The 19,180-nt window shown below is 38.2% G+C and overlaps 1 protein-coding gene across 1 annotated transcript in view; it reads right to left on the bottom strand.

Annotated features, from left to right (window-relative positions):
* Positions 1–19,180, bottom strand: part of LOC119904398 (protein ITPRID2-like) — a 67,145-nt gene that overhangs the window by 23,589 nt on the left and 24,376 nt on the right. Inside the window, 7 exon segments of the mRNA XM_038721030.1 lie at positions 2,089–2,184; positions 2,327–2,366; positions 8,166–8,219; positions 8,492–8,541; positions 11,569–11,608; positions 13,440–13,604; positions 14,365–14,475. Coding sequence (XP_038576958.1) covers positions 2,089–2,184; positions 2,327–2,366; positions 8,166–8,219; positions 8,492–8,541; positions 11,569–11,608; positions 13,440–13,604; positions 14,365–14,407 — 488 coding nt within the window. The 5' untranslated portion in view covers positions 14,408–14,475.

Below are 19,180 nucleotides of genomic sequence, written 5' to 3'. Positions count from 1 at the left end.
AATGGTTGATAAAACTGGCAAGCATTCTGTGAGTTTAGCCATTTTAAACAAAAATTACATGGACTGGTTGAATTTGCGTTTATTCTTGTGATCACAAGACTACGGATTCCTGATGTAGCACACCTGGGTTTGCATTCAGCCCTGCCAATATAACAGAAAACAATGGGGCATTAAAGGTCCTGTTTCACATGAACCTGTTTGATTGGTTTTCTTTCTGACGTCCCCAGAAACCTGAAAAATCCTGTTGCAAAACTTTGTTACACAGTCCAGGAGTCTCTCAAACCTTGTATCAACAACATACAACAAAGATGTATTACCCATGATACACCACCCATAGCACATTAAGAACCATTTTAAATAATACACATTTCACCATCAGCCACGCCCCCTGCTCTAACCTCATCACCTTGCACTGCCCACCCATCAGCCATCCAAAAGACTACTTTCCACCACAGTTAGTGCAACAGTAAATCATCCACACAAACCTACTGATGTACCTCAGACATTAAGATACTAATTGAATTAGTTTATTGACCACACCTGCATCAATGATGGAGATGTGGAAAAGCTTCAACCTGAAGTAGAACAGTGATACTGTGAGCTGTTATTATTTTTCAAACCAGTCAAATTTCACTGCAACGAGCTCAGAGAAAACAAAGCCTTTTGCCCAGACTCTAACCACAACAGTTAAAATCAACCATGTAAACCAACATGTTTACATCTTTATATACAACTTACATACTGTTATCAGTGGTTTCCAATGTTTTTTGCCTGTGACCTCTTAAAATGAAGTGGTCCATACCAGAGACGTTTTATATAGGACTCTGTCCATACCAACTTTGACATTTGAGAGTTTAAGATATCTAACAACATTTTGGCTTTTTTTTTAAATGCATAACATAAACAAATATGTTTTGCTAAGGACACCGTAAACATGTTTCTGTCTTGTTTTTTTAAAAGGATTATGACCAAGATATGCACGGAGCGGGACAGTTTACAGAAAAAGAAACTTGTCAGAGCTCTCTGGTGGACATGTACGTGTTATGGAGACACTGTTTTTTAATGACCTCAAACATATATTCAACATCTTTGTCCTGTACACTAGTCAGCTTTAACATATTTAAAACTAACCAGCTGACAAAAAATGACCAAAATGACCAAATGTTTTGTTCTAAAGATACATTTATGATGAAAGGCATCAACGCCAACCTTGTGATTCCTGTGACTGCTTTGTTGGAAATGTTGGGTTAGCATTAGCAGTAACTTAATCCAGCTGTGATACGGCTATAGGACAGTGAAGAGTAAACAGTGAGGCTGATAGCAAATAGATAAAATTACAGTTAACACTGGATTATAGGCCGCATTGTTTCCTGTAAATCCCTTTAAAACCAGTGCAGGAATGACGGACTCCCGCACTAACAAAAAACTACTGTATAGAGAGATAATTACAGAATGTAAATACACTAAGTGGCTATTGGTGAAAAAAAGCACAACCACAAACTACAAATAATACATAAATTGGGGTTTGCTTCCTTGAAAATCTTTGATTGTAGCTTTATGGGAAGAATGTTTTTAAGGATTTTTAAGGATCTAAAGAGGTGGAAAGTAACTGGTAATGCAGGAAAAGATACTAGGAGAAAATCTGAATAAATAATAATAATAATGTCATGTAACTAAATTATTTTTTGCTTAGATACTAGATACTAGGAGAAAATCTGAATAAATAATAATAATAATGTCATGTAACTAAATTATTTTTTGCTTAGATACTAGATACTAGGAGAAAATCTGAATAAATAATAATAATAATGTCATGTAACTAAATTATTTTTTGCTTAGATACTAGATACTAGGAGAAAATCTGAATAAATAATAATAATAATGTCATGTAACTAAATTATTTTTTGCTTCCCTTTGTCATGGTAAAATTTCCTCTATGGAACCACTTTGCTACATGCCTCAAAAACAACACAAACGAGTTCTCTGTAGTGTCATCTAATTAGTTTGAAGTTTAATAACAGCCCTCTGTGTCTCCGCCACTCTCTACCTGAGATACCTCAATGAGTCTGACTGACAAAGTGAACTGACCTGGACACAGTGCTGCTCTTCCCTGATCCTGTGGAGTTCATACTTCTTGCTCTCTCTTTATACTGACTCCTCTTCTGATCCGCTGCAAGACCAAAACTACACACACACACACACACACACACACACACACACACACACACAAACATACACATAAGCATTAACACACAGGGTAGAGAGAGGAGGAGTTATCAGACAGCTGGAACTTTATTTACTAAATACAGAGAATCAAAGTACTCACCAGGGTTCAGTTTTATTGTTGGTGGACTGAAGATAGTTGGCTGCAGAGAAAAACAAGGGAATTAAGATTATTCAAATTACTATAGTATAATTATTATTATTCCGCACACAAAAACAATACTGTTTCTGTGTTTTCATGCCATACATATATCATCAACTGGTGAGGATGGTGACTTTTTACCTGGGATGTGCCGCTTTAGCTTCAGTCTATTAACATAATATCATCTATCTATCAGCTATCCTTCATGCATGTTTAAGACCCTTTTACAAGACTCTCATTTTGATACAGGTCATCTTAAACATTAAAAAGTCAGCCCGAGATGGTGTTTTCAACCAAATCATGCAGATAAAAACTGCCAGCATCCTTTCAGTGAGCATAATTACAGCCTGTTAAAAAATGAGAAGCTGTCTGAAATCAAGGACCCACTGCTTTTACAAAAAGAGTGAGTATTTTGAGAGTTAAATCTGCTGCAGTTGTGACTTTATAAGTGACGCAGGTTAACTTATAGTCAGAGAAATGACAGTCATCAGCAGCTGGAGGCCTGTTGTTTCCTTTGTCAGTTCAAAAGAACCTGTTGGGACCTGTCGCCCTGACTCTGCCTCACTTTATTTCAGCTGAATTTCTTCTTCTATCTGTGAATCCACAGTGTTTCTGTCTCTGGCTACTTTAATCTGGTTTTCCATCAAACAACTCGCTTCCTCACTCTGACTCCTTTCCATCCTATTCACCTTGAATCCTTTCATTAACTAATTCACTGCTATCCCATTCACACACTAACACTTTAATCCCCTCCCATCCTGTCCTGATAACGTTTCATCATTACAGCCCATTAGGATCTGCTCATACATGACAAGTCTTCTTTACCACTAAAGATGTAAGCTACTTCTGACAAACGTCAACATGATTGCGGCACTTACTGTCAGGACAAGATGAGGTGAGATTTAGGCTAGGCTTGGGCAGTGTCTGTTTTCTTATACCTTCATACCTTCCTGACATTTCCCCAGGGTACACAGTGTATGACGGTATTTGTGTAAAAAAAACAACTAAAAAACAACTAAAAAAACAACGTGAGGTGCTGGTCATGGTGACATCATCGTAGCACATGACATTGTCTAGCCTACAATGCTATGTCTGATATGCTGTTGGCCTACTTAGTGATGTACATAATGACATTTTTTGCTTACATTTAAAGCTTCTATCGAGACTTTCCAATGAAGCAAATGTCTGTTGTCATATTTTATGACGTCACCCTAAAAAAAAAAAATCCTCGGACAAAATCCTCAATTTGAATAAAGTGATCCATCAAATTAAACGAGGTAGTTACTTTTTTATTAAATCAACTTTCTTTAATGAATATAAGTCATTAGTTATGGTGCTGTTAGGTGGCAGCTAGACTCCTTGTTAATGCAGGTGCGTGCCTCCCTTTGTGTGCAGCAAGTAGGAGAGCAAATAATGTTTTGACCACAATGAAAAAAAGGCTAAATGGCAACAAATATGAATTGAAGCACAACATTTCATTCAATAAAAACATGTTGTGAATTTTGGAAACGATTACTTCTATGTTTTTTCGATAAATTTTGACTTTTGGACTTTACAACACTCTGGAGTCATGTTTGGATCACATGAGTCAAAAACAATCCTACGCAGCCACAGTGACTGTTACTTGACCATATACTGTATATTTCAACTGTAATTTGGCAATATTTTATATTGTTAAAGTGAGAATAAATCATGAGCAAATGCTTAATTTGTATGTAAGTATGTCAAGGATTCTGTACCTGTTGCTGATATTTTTAAAAGTGTGTCTCTAGCTGTGAACATGATGATGCAGGAGGTCTTTCTAGGACTATGAATTACCTCTCTAAGAATGGGTTTAGTTACTTTTGGGATCCAGTTCCCAGTAGGCAAAGAACTCTGATTTGTTAAGCTCAGATCTTATCAATCTCTTATCAAACATTTGATCTCTTCTCACTCTTTTTATCAGCAAAGAGCAATGGAAAACATTCAGGTAGCAGCTGTTGCTGGTTCAAATGACAAACATCACCGGCGCCAGATCAGAGCAGCTGTAGCAAATGAACATTAATTCAGTAACAGCTAAAATGAAAAGTCAGTCTGTTCTCTGGTTAATGTTCTCTCTGCAGCTGATGTATGTATTCAGCCAAAGATTGTTTGTGAACAAGCAGGAGTGGACTGTGTGTTTGACAAGAACCAACAGTTACAGAAGAGTGATGACTCTTGATCAGCTGATCACCTCAAGTCAATTTAAGAATCTCCCAGTTAAACTTTGACTCATATCATATCAAATTTTCAATTTGATCAACTTCATAGTTATGAATAACTACATTCAGTAAGTTGCTGGTAAAGTACAGAAGTCTACAGCTGCTAACTGAACATGTGAGATGAACATTTCATGTATCATGCTGCTCATCTCAGTTTCATATTGTGAACATTAATTAGGCAGCCACTAGCCACAAGTTTCTGCCTTCTCAGCCAAAAAAAGGTGACAGTTATTTTAGCCTTTAGTTACTCACAAAAACAGATTCAATAAGGGTGATGAATCATTTGATTCAATAATGGATTTAAATTTGATCAAATCCCATCCCTAGACCTCTCTGTGGACTGATTTAATCTAGATGCTACGTTTGTCCTTCAGCTTTTTAGTTAAAGAGGTCATATTATGCTTTTTGGCTTTTCCCACTGTCCTTTATTGAGTTACATATCTTTTTTGTGCATGTACTAGGTTTGCAAAGTGAAAAAGCATGCATAATCATCGTGTGCAATCCAGTCTTTCCCCTTTGATCCGTGTGACGACACTGCAAAATGCGTGTCGTAATGGTCGCCTGGCGGCTAGTCAGACAGGCCCTCAAAAACACCGGTGGAAAAACACACTAAGCTGCACACAGTGACAAGACGTCCGCCTGCTGCCTCTCCTCTCCCTTCCAAACATTAGCTACCCTCCAGGCAGTCAATGGACATAAAGTTGTTACTGTGATGTAGAGACAGAGCTCAGTTAAAACATTATGGATGAAAGATACTTTTTGTTACAGATTAATAACTCACCATTCTTGCTCCATCCATGGTGCTAAGCTGGTAAGGGGATATTCAGCTGAACCGAAGCCTAGTTTACTGGCTTCTCATGACCCGCCCTACTCTGCTTCTGATTGGCTAGTAGTCCTTAACTAGGAACTGCACATGTGCAACTTCCAACAAAGATCTTGTAGAGGTAAGATTTAAACAAAGCGTTCAACACACAGGGTGAAAAGAGGAGCTGCAGCAATGTGCAGTATGACAAAAAATATGGTGTTTTTAGGAAAATTAAACCATGTAAACCTGTTCTGGTACAACCTCTAAATAAGATTGTGAACCTGAAAATGAGCACAATGTGATCTCTTTAAGACTTTGTTTCTAATCTGAGGTTTGCTGACTGATGCTGTCTAAACGAAGAATAATTCTAGAGACTTGGTTTGCCGCACGACACTTTGCCAGCACATGTCAGAAAAACGTTCTGCAGGACTCAACAAACTTTTCAAGAGAAGAAGTTAAGAGAGGTGTTTCAATGCCAAAATATTCAACCACATCAGGGATATCAAGCTGGAGGACACATTATTACTGAAAATTAACTGTTACTATATTGTAACTAAACTGTATCAGAGACCGCAGGACAAGAACAAGATATATCTGATCACATCTACACAACCTCTGACCTCTAAAGCATCAGCTCATTAGCATCTATTCAGTCTCAGATTCCACCAGCTGAGACACACATACACAGCATTCCCACATGTCAGTGTTCAGTGCTTCAAGATAAAGTCATTATAGTATATTGTTCACTCAATAACACATTCACCCTCTTGCTATTAGAGGCATTACTAATGTATTCACAGCAGATCAGAGTAATTATGAAAACACACACACACACACACTCAGAAGACAGTCAGTCATGCATGCAGTTTGCTTCCACACCTCTGTGACTGTTGACTTTTCCCTTGTGAAGAAACAGGACTGGGGAATGAAGATGGAGCTGTGTTGATTCTGCTGACACGAATTGTCTGTCCTTCATTTACACATGTGAGCAAGTAGCATTCTCATTACATTAAAGGAATGTTTGTACAAGCACAGGTTGTATACAAGAAGCGGACATAGCCACCGTGATGTCACCCATTTGTTTGTGGATTATCCCTTGCCAGACAGCAGCAGGGTGAACATGCTGTGGCTGAGGTGGGTACTGTCTTTTACAATCCTTTAAGCTCTGTGCAGGCACCTCACTTCACTGATGCTCGGTAGATGGGTACCAATGATCTTCTGTATCAATTACCTGCTCTGTGGGCAGTGGAGATGGCATCCTCTGTGGATCTGTTGGATCTGAATGCAAAATGGTAAGGGTCCAGGAGGACTGAGATGTTGTCTTTGATGTGCTGGAGAACCACCCTTTGGGGTTGAGTGCCAAAGGGTGGTAGTCGTTCAGGTTTTACATTCTTGTTTTTTAGCAGTTAACTACTTTCACAACAAGTAAAGCTATCAGGAAACTCCATAAATCACCTCGGCACTGTATTCCCTGTCGGCCTTTCTTTTTTCCCCCGATTTGCAGTCTACTAAAACTAATAATCAGTTATTTCTTTGTGAACTTTGCAAATATAAATATACATATAAGAAGCATTAAAGTGTTGCATGTCAGTCACCCGATTTGATGATCCTTATGATGCAGGATGACCGTAGCCAAAACTGTCCATTCAAGGAGTTATCGGTCAGTTTATATGACTTCACGTTAACAGTTCTTGGTAAGCCAGTGTGAAGGCAAACTGGAACAGAACTAAAGGCAAGAACAGATCATTTTTTCTTGGTTCGGACGAAATATACAGAACTACAATGGTAAAAGCATCCTGAGTCTACGATCCCCTGGGGGAGAGATTTTTATCGTCACTCCCCACTCACTGCTATAATAATAATAATAATAATAATAATAGTCATTTAGCTGATGCTTTTATCCAAAGCAACTTACAATTGCTATATATGTCAGAGGTTGCACGCCTCTGGAGCAACTAGGGGTCAGGACGCTCTCCTGATCATAGGTCAGTAATAAAATCCTTAACTATCACAAAGGGGTTAGAACCAATGGTACACATGCTATATGACTGTGACAAGGATAAAGATTTATGGGGAAAAATCTTATGTAATGAGTTGCTCAATGTGTCCCTAACAACGAACCCTGCCCTGCGCATGTTAGATATCGCATTTAAAAATCTATAGATCTGTGGCTTAAACAAACTGTGGTGCAGACTGGTTATGCTAACAGGATGAATTATTTTGTGACAATGAATCAGTCACACCTTTGTAGTAGTAGCATTATAGGTGTGTTCATATAGAAAGTGAAGAGAATTTTCCATGAGCCGCAATTACATTCAAAGTCAATGCAAATTCGCTCCTCTCTATATTGACTGCTGACAATACAAGTCATGATCACACTAGAAGGCAGTAGAAGGTTGACTTCACTAGCATTCAGCACTGAAGCTGAAAGAATTCAGGAGGCAAACAAACGTAAGAGTGAAGACACATGCATCGCACCAATGTGCCCTCCATTTCATTTCATACTTTTCTATTTTCTTTACAGTTCAACTGACAACACGAGGTTTGAATAAGGGGTTTCTCAAATACTGATTCAAATCATCTACGTTGGGGGAAAGCCCTACCAAAACTGACTTTTTTTACCAAAATGTCACAGTGTTCCTTAAGTTGGCTGCATTGTTAAAATACAGAATTAGCAGAACATGGGGAGGAAACTGCTAACAATTAGCAGGAATCTGTAATCTTGTTTGTATTGTGGGTTTTTCTGCGTACTGACCTTCAGCTCCAAGTGAAAGGTCATCTTCAAAGCTGCAGCCGTTCCTCAGCGCTCCTGTTTTCACATAAGTACACAAAAAGCAATAAAGTTGTAAAAACTCTTCAGTAACATATGCATAAATACACATTGAGTACTTGAAATGATCTACTAATCATAACTGCAAACATTCCCAAAAACAAAGTCTAACTTTAAAAACAAGTTGTGTTGAATGGTTGCAAGTATTTAGTCACGAACCAAGGTTCCCACAATGGAGGCCATATCAGTGTCCTAAGAGTCTGAGGTCCTCACAATGTAATATATTAATAACAGACACAGAAAATGATTACCTCTGCTGGGAGAGGCACTCCGATCATCTAGAGAGGCTCCAAGGGGAGTCCTAGACACATAGGGACAGAGACAGAGAGTTACATATCAACCCAAACCATAAACTCAGCTTTAAAAACATAAAAATCCAACATACTGCTCTATCAGTGAGATCAGGTCAGCTCCTACTAGTACACGGTATACGGGTAAAAACACACCGGCTTAGCATTACACCATGTATGCCACACACAAGAAGGCAAGAGGACACAGTACCCAGGATGTGTCAACCCACAATGATGTGCATCTTCCAGTAGGCAGTTTACATAAAAAATGTTCTATGCTGGTGTGTTTTGCCCTTAATGCTCATCTACTGTTATCTTACTGTTATATCAAGCTATCTTAAAATACCTTTAGCCTGAAAGGTAAGGGATAGTCTTCACCAAGCAATTCTATCAAACCCAGGCTGACTGAGGATAATAATCCCATTGAAACCCCTGGTTGTTTATAAAACTAATTACCCAAAGCCAACACCTAGTCAGGCTAAACTCATAAGCCCACACTAAGTACTGACCAGGCCATACTAACTATAACAACCTGTCAGGCTGAGGCTAACTATGCTAGGCAAAATGCCTGTTGGGCTAAGGGAAAGTATCTCTGATTATCAATGGGACAGTAAGTATACCAGTATACCTCCTGATTTTTGTTAAGCTAACTATCCCAGGCCAACTGCCTGTAAGGCTAAGGCTAACTATCTCAGCTCTAACTGCCTGTCAAGTGAAGGAAAAGAAACACCCCCTTAAAGTGACTTAATGCAGTAACCAGGTTAACTGCCTGTCAAAAGAAGGGTACCTATCCCAGCGCTAACTGCCTGTCAAATGAAGGAAAAGAAACACCCCCTTAAAGTGACTTAATGCAGTAACCAGGTTAACTGCCTGTCAAAAGAAGGGTACCTATCCCAGCGCTAACTGCCTGTCAGGCTAAGTCTAAGTAACGCAGGCTTACTGCCTGTCAAATAAAGGCTAACTATCCCAGAGCTAAATGCCTGTCAGGCTAAGGCTAAGTAACGCAGGCAAAGTGCCTGTCTGTCAAGGTTAACTATCCCAGGATAAATCCTGTTTTTGGTACCTAGCTGACAGATCAGCCTAGTTGACAGCAGCTGGGCTAGCTTGTCTGAGCTGCTGACTGTAGCCGGATGCTGGAAGCACTGAGCTGTTACACAACATGCAGCTCTTATCAATGGGACAAACTTCATGCCACCATTCAATACACACACATACACACACTTGAATGGTTGTATAACAGTGCGCAGCCGCAGTGTTCGCTAATCCTCCCACTTTCCACCGGCAGCCATGTTTCTCAGGCCCCTACCTGACAACTGTTGTTATAGTAACTTGTGATTTTGAGTCTGCTGGTCATGTACCACGGTAACGTTACTAAGGACATTGTGGGTTGTGACAAAGAAGTGTGTGTGTGTGTGTGTGTGTGTGTGTGTGTGTGTAATAACAGTGCTGACTCAAACAAAGGAACACCTCCTCTCTTTACTTCACTTTCTTTTTTCTGCCTTTCTTTCCGTATTCTGTCAGCCACTTCCTTGTTTTCTTTCTTTCCTTCTTGCTTTGCCCGAACAGCTCTAGGTGCCCTATCTCTGGGTGTTGGTCTGCTCCCTTTGTGTGTGTGTGTGTGTGTGTGTGTGTGTGTGTGTGTGTTCTGCGTGTTGAATGTCTAGGCGTGGGCAGTATGTCAGTTCTACGTCAGCAGCTGATAACACCGTTCCTAAACACACATATACCTCCAGACACCACGAAAGCATATAAATAAACTAGTAGCAAGGAAACCAGTTAGCCTTTCACTCAGTCAGTCAGTCAGGATGGAAATAACCATTTAACTTAATTTTCATATTTCAGTCCATGAACTACTAAGTCTGTTTTCTGTAGGTTCCTGCTGATCATTTTAAAATCATCCCTCAGTTTGTTTGATTGATTTTCCTCCGTCTCAGCCAGAGGCGGCCAAACTTTTTTGACTGTGGCCCATATACAGAAAAATGTTGTAAGTCAAGGGCCAGATTCTGAAATTTTCAGGCATTCATTCACTATCTTCCATCTTTTTGGTACCTCCATGTTTAATCAACTGAGGTATTGTTTTCATCTACTAGTAATCCACCATGGTATGCAGGGTCTGAAACTTACTGTGGCAGGCAGCTATATATTTTGTCTGCCACTCAGAAATGTATGTGGTAAATGAAGGAATAACGTTTAGCTCATTTAGTCATCATTTAATGTAAATAACGTCATTCAATGTTTGACATATTTACATAAAATACATTACATGCATGTTTGCATGCACAAAGGACCCACGTCTTTCAGTACATGACAATCACTCCACCTTACTTAACAATCACGAACTACCAGGTATTTCAGGTACCACACACAAGAAACACAAAGCACACAAGAACAAGAAACACAAAGTAAACCACAGTGTATTATACAGTCAAAGCTCATAACAAAACAACAAAACCCACAGTGCAACCACCAATAAATGGGCCCTTATCTCAGTTCAGATCTCAACAAGAGTCCATTTCTCAATAAAAAAAACTTCTCTTCTGGATCCCTGCCAGCAAATAAAACATACAACAAAAGCCAACAAAAATAAAAATTAGTGATGCTTCTTGCATCTAAAAAACAAGCTTAGTGATTCTCCGACAGCATTGGAGTTACCTCCCAAACTGGCTGTCACTCAGGATGCTGACAGTTGGGTGGGTGGGTGTGTAATGCCATATTCAAGTGTATATTTGAAAAATTCCTTGTTTAAAATTGGCCATAGTTGGCCCGCAAGCCGTAGTTTGGCCACTACTGTTCCAAGCGGTCACTGGTTTCTGTTCATTTCTAAGAAAATCAACTTGCAGCAACTTGAAACTGGCTTCAACAGAAAAATCCATAACAGTCAGCATTTGGCCAATGTTATTTTAAGGTGTCATCAAGTGCGGATTGATTTGAAAAGGCTGCACTGCTTCAACACATATGACATGTAGCAAATGGCCTAAAACAGAACATTAAAAAACATGGGTGTTGTCCTTTAATAAGGTGGTGAATTCATACTGTACCTGCATTCAATCAGCCAGCTGGTGATATTGTTAGCTTGCCCTGATAGAGAGACACATCAGCATGTTAAAGCAACAAGCCAGCAGATGCTGTGTGAAACATGATTACAACATGCTATAAAAACATCATATCCTGAAGTCTGGCATCACTATAACTGTTGATGTCTCAGCTAATTACAGGCATGGTGCCAGCAGGCTGCAATTCCACCACTGGTTACATCTAAATAATCCAGCTGGTGTTCAAGCTGCTGTGGCTGCAACTAAAAGGATTCTTTCTTATTATTCAATCAGTCGATTGTTTTTCCAGTAAGTTGTTATAAGTTTTACAGATGTTTGGATTTGCACACCAGTATAATATTCACATGATGATGGCACTAGATGGAAAATTAAGGACACATCATAGTCATTACAATCCATCCTGAAGGGGACATGAGTGTCTGAACCAAATTTCTTGGCAACAAATAGTTAATTGTTTTTATTATTATACAGTATGCATCACGCCAAAAATTCCAAACCAATAGCCCATGATAGCACAATTAGAAATAGTAATCCAACATTATTAACTTTGAACAGCATCAACCACAGGATGACAGCAACACAGTGTCTGCCCAGGGTGACTGCTTAGGGGGGTGAAGGGGCCACCGGAGGTGCTCCGAGGAGAGACTGGTGAAGTACCTGAGTTGACGACAACTCGTTACGTTACATGACACTGAAATTAAACCAGGGTGTTCTGTCCGGAGACGCAATGACTTGAACCAACAGTGAATAAGATAAAGTATAAGTAAATAATATATAATTTGTTAAGCTATGAGCAGAGGAAAAGTCTGTGAGGCTAATTTATGCAGTGTAAAATGCCGTAGTCTTAAGCTAATAATGTTGATCAACAAGTTAAACTCCTGTCTAGAGCTGAACTAAACATCACAGCCTGGCTAAGAGAGAGTATAGGCTTTTAGGGAGGGCCGGGCGCCCGCGCTGTAAAGTACACAAAACGAGAGCATCATTGCGAAACGCAAAGCGCCACCAAAATTGTTTTATCTCGATTATGTTGTTTTCATAATCGTTGGAAGCCAAAAAATATATTTTAATTAAAATCACCCAGCCTAATATTTTGAACTATTATCCACTGTACTATTTTTTTCAATAGCGCAACAGTAGTTGAGAGTAATACTACAATATATATCAATGTTGTGATATAAATATTTGTACATATGCTGCTATATAGGAATTTATATAACGCCCATCCATACCATGTTCCTTGCTCTGCCTTAATATTAGGGGTGTGGAAAATAATAGATTTTTAGATGCATCGCGATACGGACTTGGACGATTATGAATCGATTAACAAATGTCAATAATCGATTATCTAGAGGTTAATTGATAACATAATGTTGACGGAACGAAAAAGGCGGAACTTGGAAATGCGGAAATGCAGCTCCGGACCATCTGAGCGGTGCACTCAACAGAGACGTGTGGTTCTCCCTGTTTAGCGAATATTTGATTTATAAAGTAAAAAACAACAACAAATAAATAAACTTGTAGGAGTTCTTTCGTGGACAAACTATGTATTGGAGACACTGTTTCTAAGTTACCACAAATAGACTACAACATTGGCAACATGTCAGTCTTATCAGATATATACGTCAATACTGCTATAACTGTGATAAGATAAAATCTGCCCTGACGTTGGCACTCAGTAAAAGTAGCTGCTAGTGTAAGGAAGTGAATATTATATTATTGTTGTGAAAAACAAATTATAGGGTTAATGTGAAATATTTTGCTTTTTGAAAATATAAATATAATATAAATATAATTTACAATCGTTAAAATATTCCCAGCTACAACATTGCTTTGGTGAGAGTTGAGCTCAGTCTAACCTGGTTCTTCTAAAGGTCTCTGTGCTTCCCCGTCCATCTGGTTCTGTTGGGGCCCCTCCGGGCCACAGTGCTCTGGTTCTTGGTCTTGCCAGAGGGAGTCTCTGCTCTGGGCCCAGGCCTGACGCCGCAGAGAGGCTAAGCTGCAGGTTGGCTGCACTCTGGGATCTGAGAATCAGTGAAACAAACAATCTGTCAGACCGCCTGACTACTTTGAAGTCATCAATCAGGTTTGGCAGGTATTCAACCTGACAAACAGAGGCTACAACTCCCTGAATAGAAACACCCAAAGCAGGTGAACTAAACTGAAACATCACGCACATCTCATACATCTGTCTGCATATCTAGGTCACCTAACTGTTCTGAGGGCTCAGCATTAATGACAATGTAATAACAAATTTAATTCCAATATATTTGAAAACTCTCTGTCGTACAGTCACCTGAAGTTTTGGTGAACTTTGATACATGAATTTGCGGCATCAAACATTAGCAAGCCATCAAAACCACAGCCTTGTTTATTTGATATGCCCCCATTCTGAGCAGATGAGCCTCATCTACACCACCTGTCATGTCCCAAATGTTTTCATTTTAACTGACTTTAAAGTGGATGTTAAATAACAGTATAAACATATGCAATCATTTGTATTACAATAAATTTTAATAAACTGAACTGTACTGAATTTGTGGGTCGGTTTGGTCGAGTTTGCATTCATACTACTACCCCAAGTGTCAAAAGCTGGATCTTTTCAGTCATTTGTCTACTACTTTTAGCTAAATGTTTCAACTGTGCATGCATTACTTCTAGCTAGTGGGAAATATTTTAACTGTTTATCCATTCCTCCATCTACTTATTTCAACAGCTGTTTATCATTACGTATGGCCATTACTTAAAGATAATTGTTGAAACTGTTTAAGTAAGATGATCCACCTGGAGCAGCGCCGGTGTCCATTCCCAGAGCTCCACTCTCCATATCTGCTGTCTTTGTGTCTGTTCAGCGTCAGTCAGTCAGAGAAGACTGACGAGGTACAGGTAACACACCTGGGGGGGGGGGGAGAGAGAGAGAGAGAGAGAGAGAGAGAGAGAGAGAGAGGAATCCATTTATTTATTTACTTGTTTATTTAACAGAGACAGTGTACATTACTAAACATTGCTGTACATGTGACAGAGATAGTCAAAAGGCTACTACTACTACTACATTTGTGGTCCCTGCCATGTTTTTGGGAGTAACCAGTCACATGTAATTTAGGTATGTAATTTAATTACAAAATAAATGTCACTGTAATCAGTTACAGTTACACGGAAAATACATGTGATTAAAGTACAATTACTTTTCTCATGATTACATTGGGGGTTACATCTGAAAAATATCTGTAAAAAGCTCGGCTATATGTTGAATAATATTCATTTTGCTGCTTTGCATGTTTTTCATGTGTACAGTGTCTTCCTTTGCAATTTCCAGCCAGTTTAGTAAAGGTTGATGTTATTCTGATGCTTTGAATTTGCAGCGCCACCCCTCTGCCAATTAAATTGCCTCTCAAGCTGTCTTTTGAAAATGGTTAAAAGTTCAAAATATTTGTTAGAAATTTCGAAAAGTAATCAAAAAAGTAATTAAATGATCTAGCTACACTACTATTACATTTTAAATAGGGTAACTTGTAATCGGTAACCAATTATATTTCCAAAGTACCTTCTCACTAAAGAATAATACAAACTTACTACTAAATAAACTCTAAATAAAATAGAAAATAAACATGCAGAGCAATAACAAAAAGAGAATATTAATGTTAGTAAAAAATATCATAAAGAACATACAGACACTACATTGCTAGATACTAACTAAAACATGCAACACAGAAACATATGCAAAGCAATAAAATGGGGAATGTTGACATTAATAGAAATAAATAAGACACTGTGCTGCATTATTATGCTCTATTTGAAACATGCAAAGCAGACGTCCTCAATATAAAGACAAAAAAGTCACTCTCGTATAACAAAACATCAGTAAAAGAAATGCATGCAGGTCCATGAGGACAGACATAGAGAAGTATCAGCAGACAGCTAGTATCTTCAACCAAGCCCAGTTGCCCTTGACTGAGAACCTTCACAGACATCAGCAGACAGCAAGACATAAAGATACTTATTATTAACACTGACCAAGCTGACCACTAATTAATCATTGGATCACAAGCTCTAAATAAATAAATAAATAAAAAGGCCCAGTGCTAAGCTCTGTTGTCCCAAAAAATAATCAAACCTAGAAGAGGATGAACCTAGAACCATGAACGGAAACATGGACGTAGTAAAAATCACTTGTGGAAAGTAACAAAGTACACTTCCTGAAGGATCGATATACAAATCAAAATCCGCTTCTTTCTTTACTGAACTCTACTGTGTTTTGTTCACCTCAGCCTGCTAGTGTTGCAGCACTGGTCTCCTTTATGACAGCTGGCTCTGCAGCGCAGCATTTCACCGCATAAGAGAGTGAAAATTAAAGTGTGTGAAGGTCACGTCAATTTGGGGAGTGGAATTCTCCAGTTAAACTATTCTATCATCAGTTTAATAGTTTTTAACACAAACCTTCAGAATTTGCATCGAGTAGCTCATGAAAAACAAGCTTCTGCTGTGTCAGATACATATTTAATCAACATGTCATATCAACTTGCCAGTATATTTATTTTTTACTATTTATTCTGAGCATTTTTGGCACAAAGATTTAATTTGCAATGAATTAAGTTCTATCTTATGTCTTTATCTGCGTATCACGTCAGACTCTAACATTAAGGGCCTTCCATCGCAGACCAAAGAACCTGTTCAGGATATCCTTAATTGTACTTTTTACTCAATGTCATTTATGCAACATTAGATGCTACAAAGATATTGAAGCTGACGATTCAGATTTTGCTGAAAAAATATGGGATTTGATAAATGTGAGTTGATAAATATAAAAAAATAATAATCTCTCAGCTCCATCTCACAGGCAAAAGGCTGGCTGAGCCCCTGAAGTCGACCACCAGCTGACCGTTAATACCAACAGGAACAAGATCACAGTTTACTGAGTTCACAAACAGAAATGTAATACAAGCTAACAATAGCTGGCTAACATAGGGTCACCAAGTAATTTACTGAACTGAAACTCACAATTCCACAAACAAAATTAAATCAACTAAGCAAGAAGAGAAAACGGTGGTGATGAAAGGAGAAAACTAAAGGAGATAAATACAGAATAATCCATACTTAGTCAATGCCAGGAGGAGAAAGATGGAGAGGAAGAGGAGAGAAAAGAGGAACGTGAATCCAAATTTAAATGAGAACGTGTGAAACAGGAAACGAGTGTTTACAATGAATAACAGAACAACTTCCTGTCCGAGAAAGCGGGGTGGGATCTATTTATTTTTAGATTTCTGCTTGTAAATGCAAAACAAATTGGAATGTCAACAACAATACACAGATAGGCAGTGTACAGAGAGAGTGAGTCCTCTGCACACACAGCCACCAGTTCAACCTGCTCAGCTGTTTCTCATCACAGTCGCTTAAGTCACCCCAAATTTATTTTTATTATTATTTACAAAATTATTATTATTATTATTATTATTATTATTATTATTTAACATAATACATTTTTCATACACTCAGCTCCTGTAGGCTTAAAGGAAGCGGGTTTATAGTGTCTGTGTTTAGTTTGGATTCTGTTATTAAAAGGATTGTTGACATGTTACAAAACCTCAGTGCTGTCAGCCGAAATGTGGCAATGGCTCCAAGTACCAACCTGTCACGTACTTGTCGGATTCTTAGCTTTGTTTGTTATTTTAAAATGTCATCATTTAAATAATAATTTTGCTAATCTCAGACTATATTTTATTTAGTCAGAGACCTTGTAAGGCTTTTCTGTTGAGATTTAATTAAATTGTGAAAGTGTGGCTTGTTTTGTTAAACAGAAACAAGCTGTGCAAGCACCTCTTCCAGGCTGCATTTAGTGCTTTGAGTTACACTGCAGGTCAAACGTTTTACAACACGAAGTCCAGTGAAAAACCTTAAATGGTACAAAAGTAAGCAGCAAAGTTAAAAGCAACATTTACGTCACCAAACTTGAGACATTTTGATATATAAAATTTAAAATTATAATGAAGAGTTTTGTCAATATTTTCACAATAAGACCAACCAGTGACCAACTGATTTCTCTTCCTTCATGAATTGCCTTTTTAGTTGAAATATTCTACAAATAAAGCTCCTGAGGGTGTATTAACACAGGTTGTTCCAAGGTAGGACACCTGTGGAAATTTGTTTTTGCATTAACTTTCAAGGCTTCTTTCACTTTCACTGCTGCAGAATAACTTGAAGTTGTTAACGCATCACATGATCCCTGAAAATTTGTATATCTCTGAATTTTACATTATTTCTCAGTTTTGCTGACCTAAACTGTGTGGTTACCTTCTAAAACAGACAGATACACATTTACAAGATACTTAACCTCTAGAATCACAAATCAAGAACTGAAATATCAAAAGATTTACCCAACAATGGATTAACTATGTAGAGGAATTCATTAGGAGAAGACAGATGTAGTGTAATAAATTATAGATTTAGCAATTTACAGTAACAGCTGCAATCAATCCAATGGCCTATCTTTTTGTTGTTCATTCATTTTCTTTGCATCTTTCGCTGTAAAATATACAACAAATGTTGATTGATGATAAGAGAGCTAGAATTATGACTATTATTACATGTAATCAAGTTTAAATATAAGTTATGCACAAGCATAAACAAATCATGAGAATATTCTCTGCTTTCCTCTGTTTAATATCATCATAACTTGAGCGTCTTTAAGAGAAGATGACTGTACGAATATCCAGTCTGTCTCTAAATCGACTTTGACAGAAACCAGAAACTCAGAGGTCACGACTACATGAAAGAAAGCACACGTACAGTCTGTTTCCTGCAACCTGAACACAGCAAATACTGAACCTTCATCTCACTGACAGCGATCTGTTCTCACTGCAAACACAGTTAAACAATACTAAGGACGTGGGGACCCAGAAACTGCAGGATGACACTTGGATCAAAGAGAAACTGAGTAAAGCTCTACTTATTATTCTTATTTCTTCTTGGATCAGTGGTCACCATAAATAGTGTCTAATGTTTCCAGAAGCATGAGAGAGGTGCTTTCCTTAGGAGCATATATGAAAAGCAGTGGTGGAAAATAACCACCACTTCAGCACTGTGTACTGTGAGTATAATTTTGATTTCACATTTACTACTTAATTATTTTCCATTTTATGTTACTTTACACGTCTGCTCCACTAAATTTCAGAGGGACACAGCGAAAAAACATTTTCATGTGCTAAATCTCTCTCACATTTTTGCTTGTATGAGTGCTCCAAGTCGGACTCAGCTCGTCATAAATTGCTGGTTTCAGCCTGATTAATGCCACCTGTTCACTGCCGTATAAGGCTGCCTGTTCTGCTCCGTTTGTTTCATTCACAAAAATGTTATACCAAAGAGGGGAAAGAAAGAAATTCAGGTCCCACTGTTGGAAATCAGCAGATAAAAAAACAACAAACTTGTGTTAGTAGGAGAAACTGATTAAGTGATTGGCTGATTAACAGAAAATTCTATTTTTGATTATTGATTAATCATTTCAACAGTCTTTTTAACAAAAACGCCAGAAATTCTGTGGTTCCAAGCTCCTCAGATGTAAAGACTTCATGCTTTGTCATATATATATATATGATATATGATATAT

This window comes from Micropterus salmoides, unplaced genomic scaffold (genome assembly GCF_014851395.1).
Source record: "Micropterus salmoides isolate LMB-PRFRI ecotype aquatic unplaced genomic scaffold, ASM1485139v1 Ms_hic_scaffold_15, whole genome shotgun sequence".
Classification (NCBI taxonomy): domain Eukaryota; kingdom Metazoa; phylum Chordata; class Actinopteri; order Centrarchiformes; family Centrarchidae; genus Micropterus; species Micropterus salmoides.
This window is presented reverse-complemented; position numbering and strand designations above follow the sequence as displayed.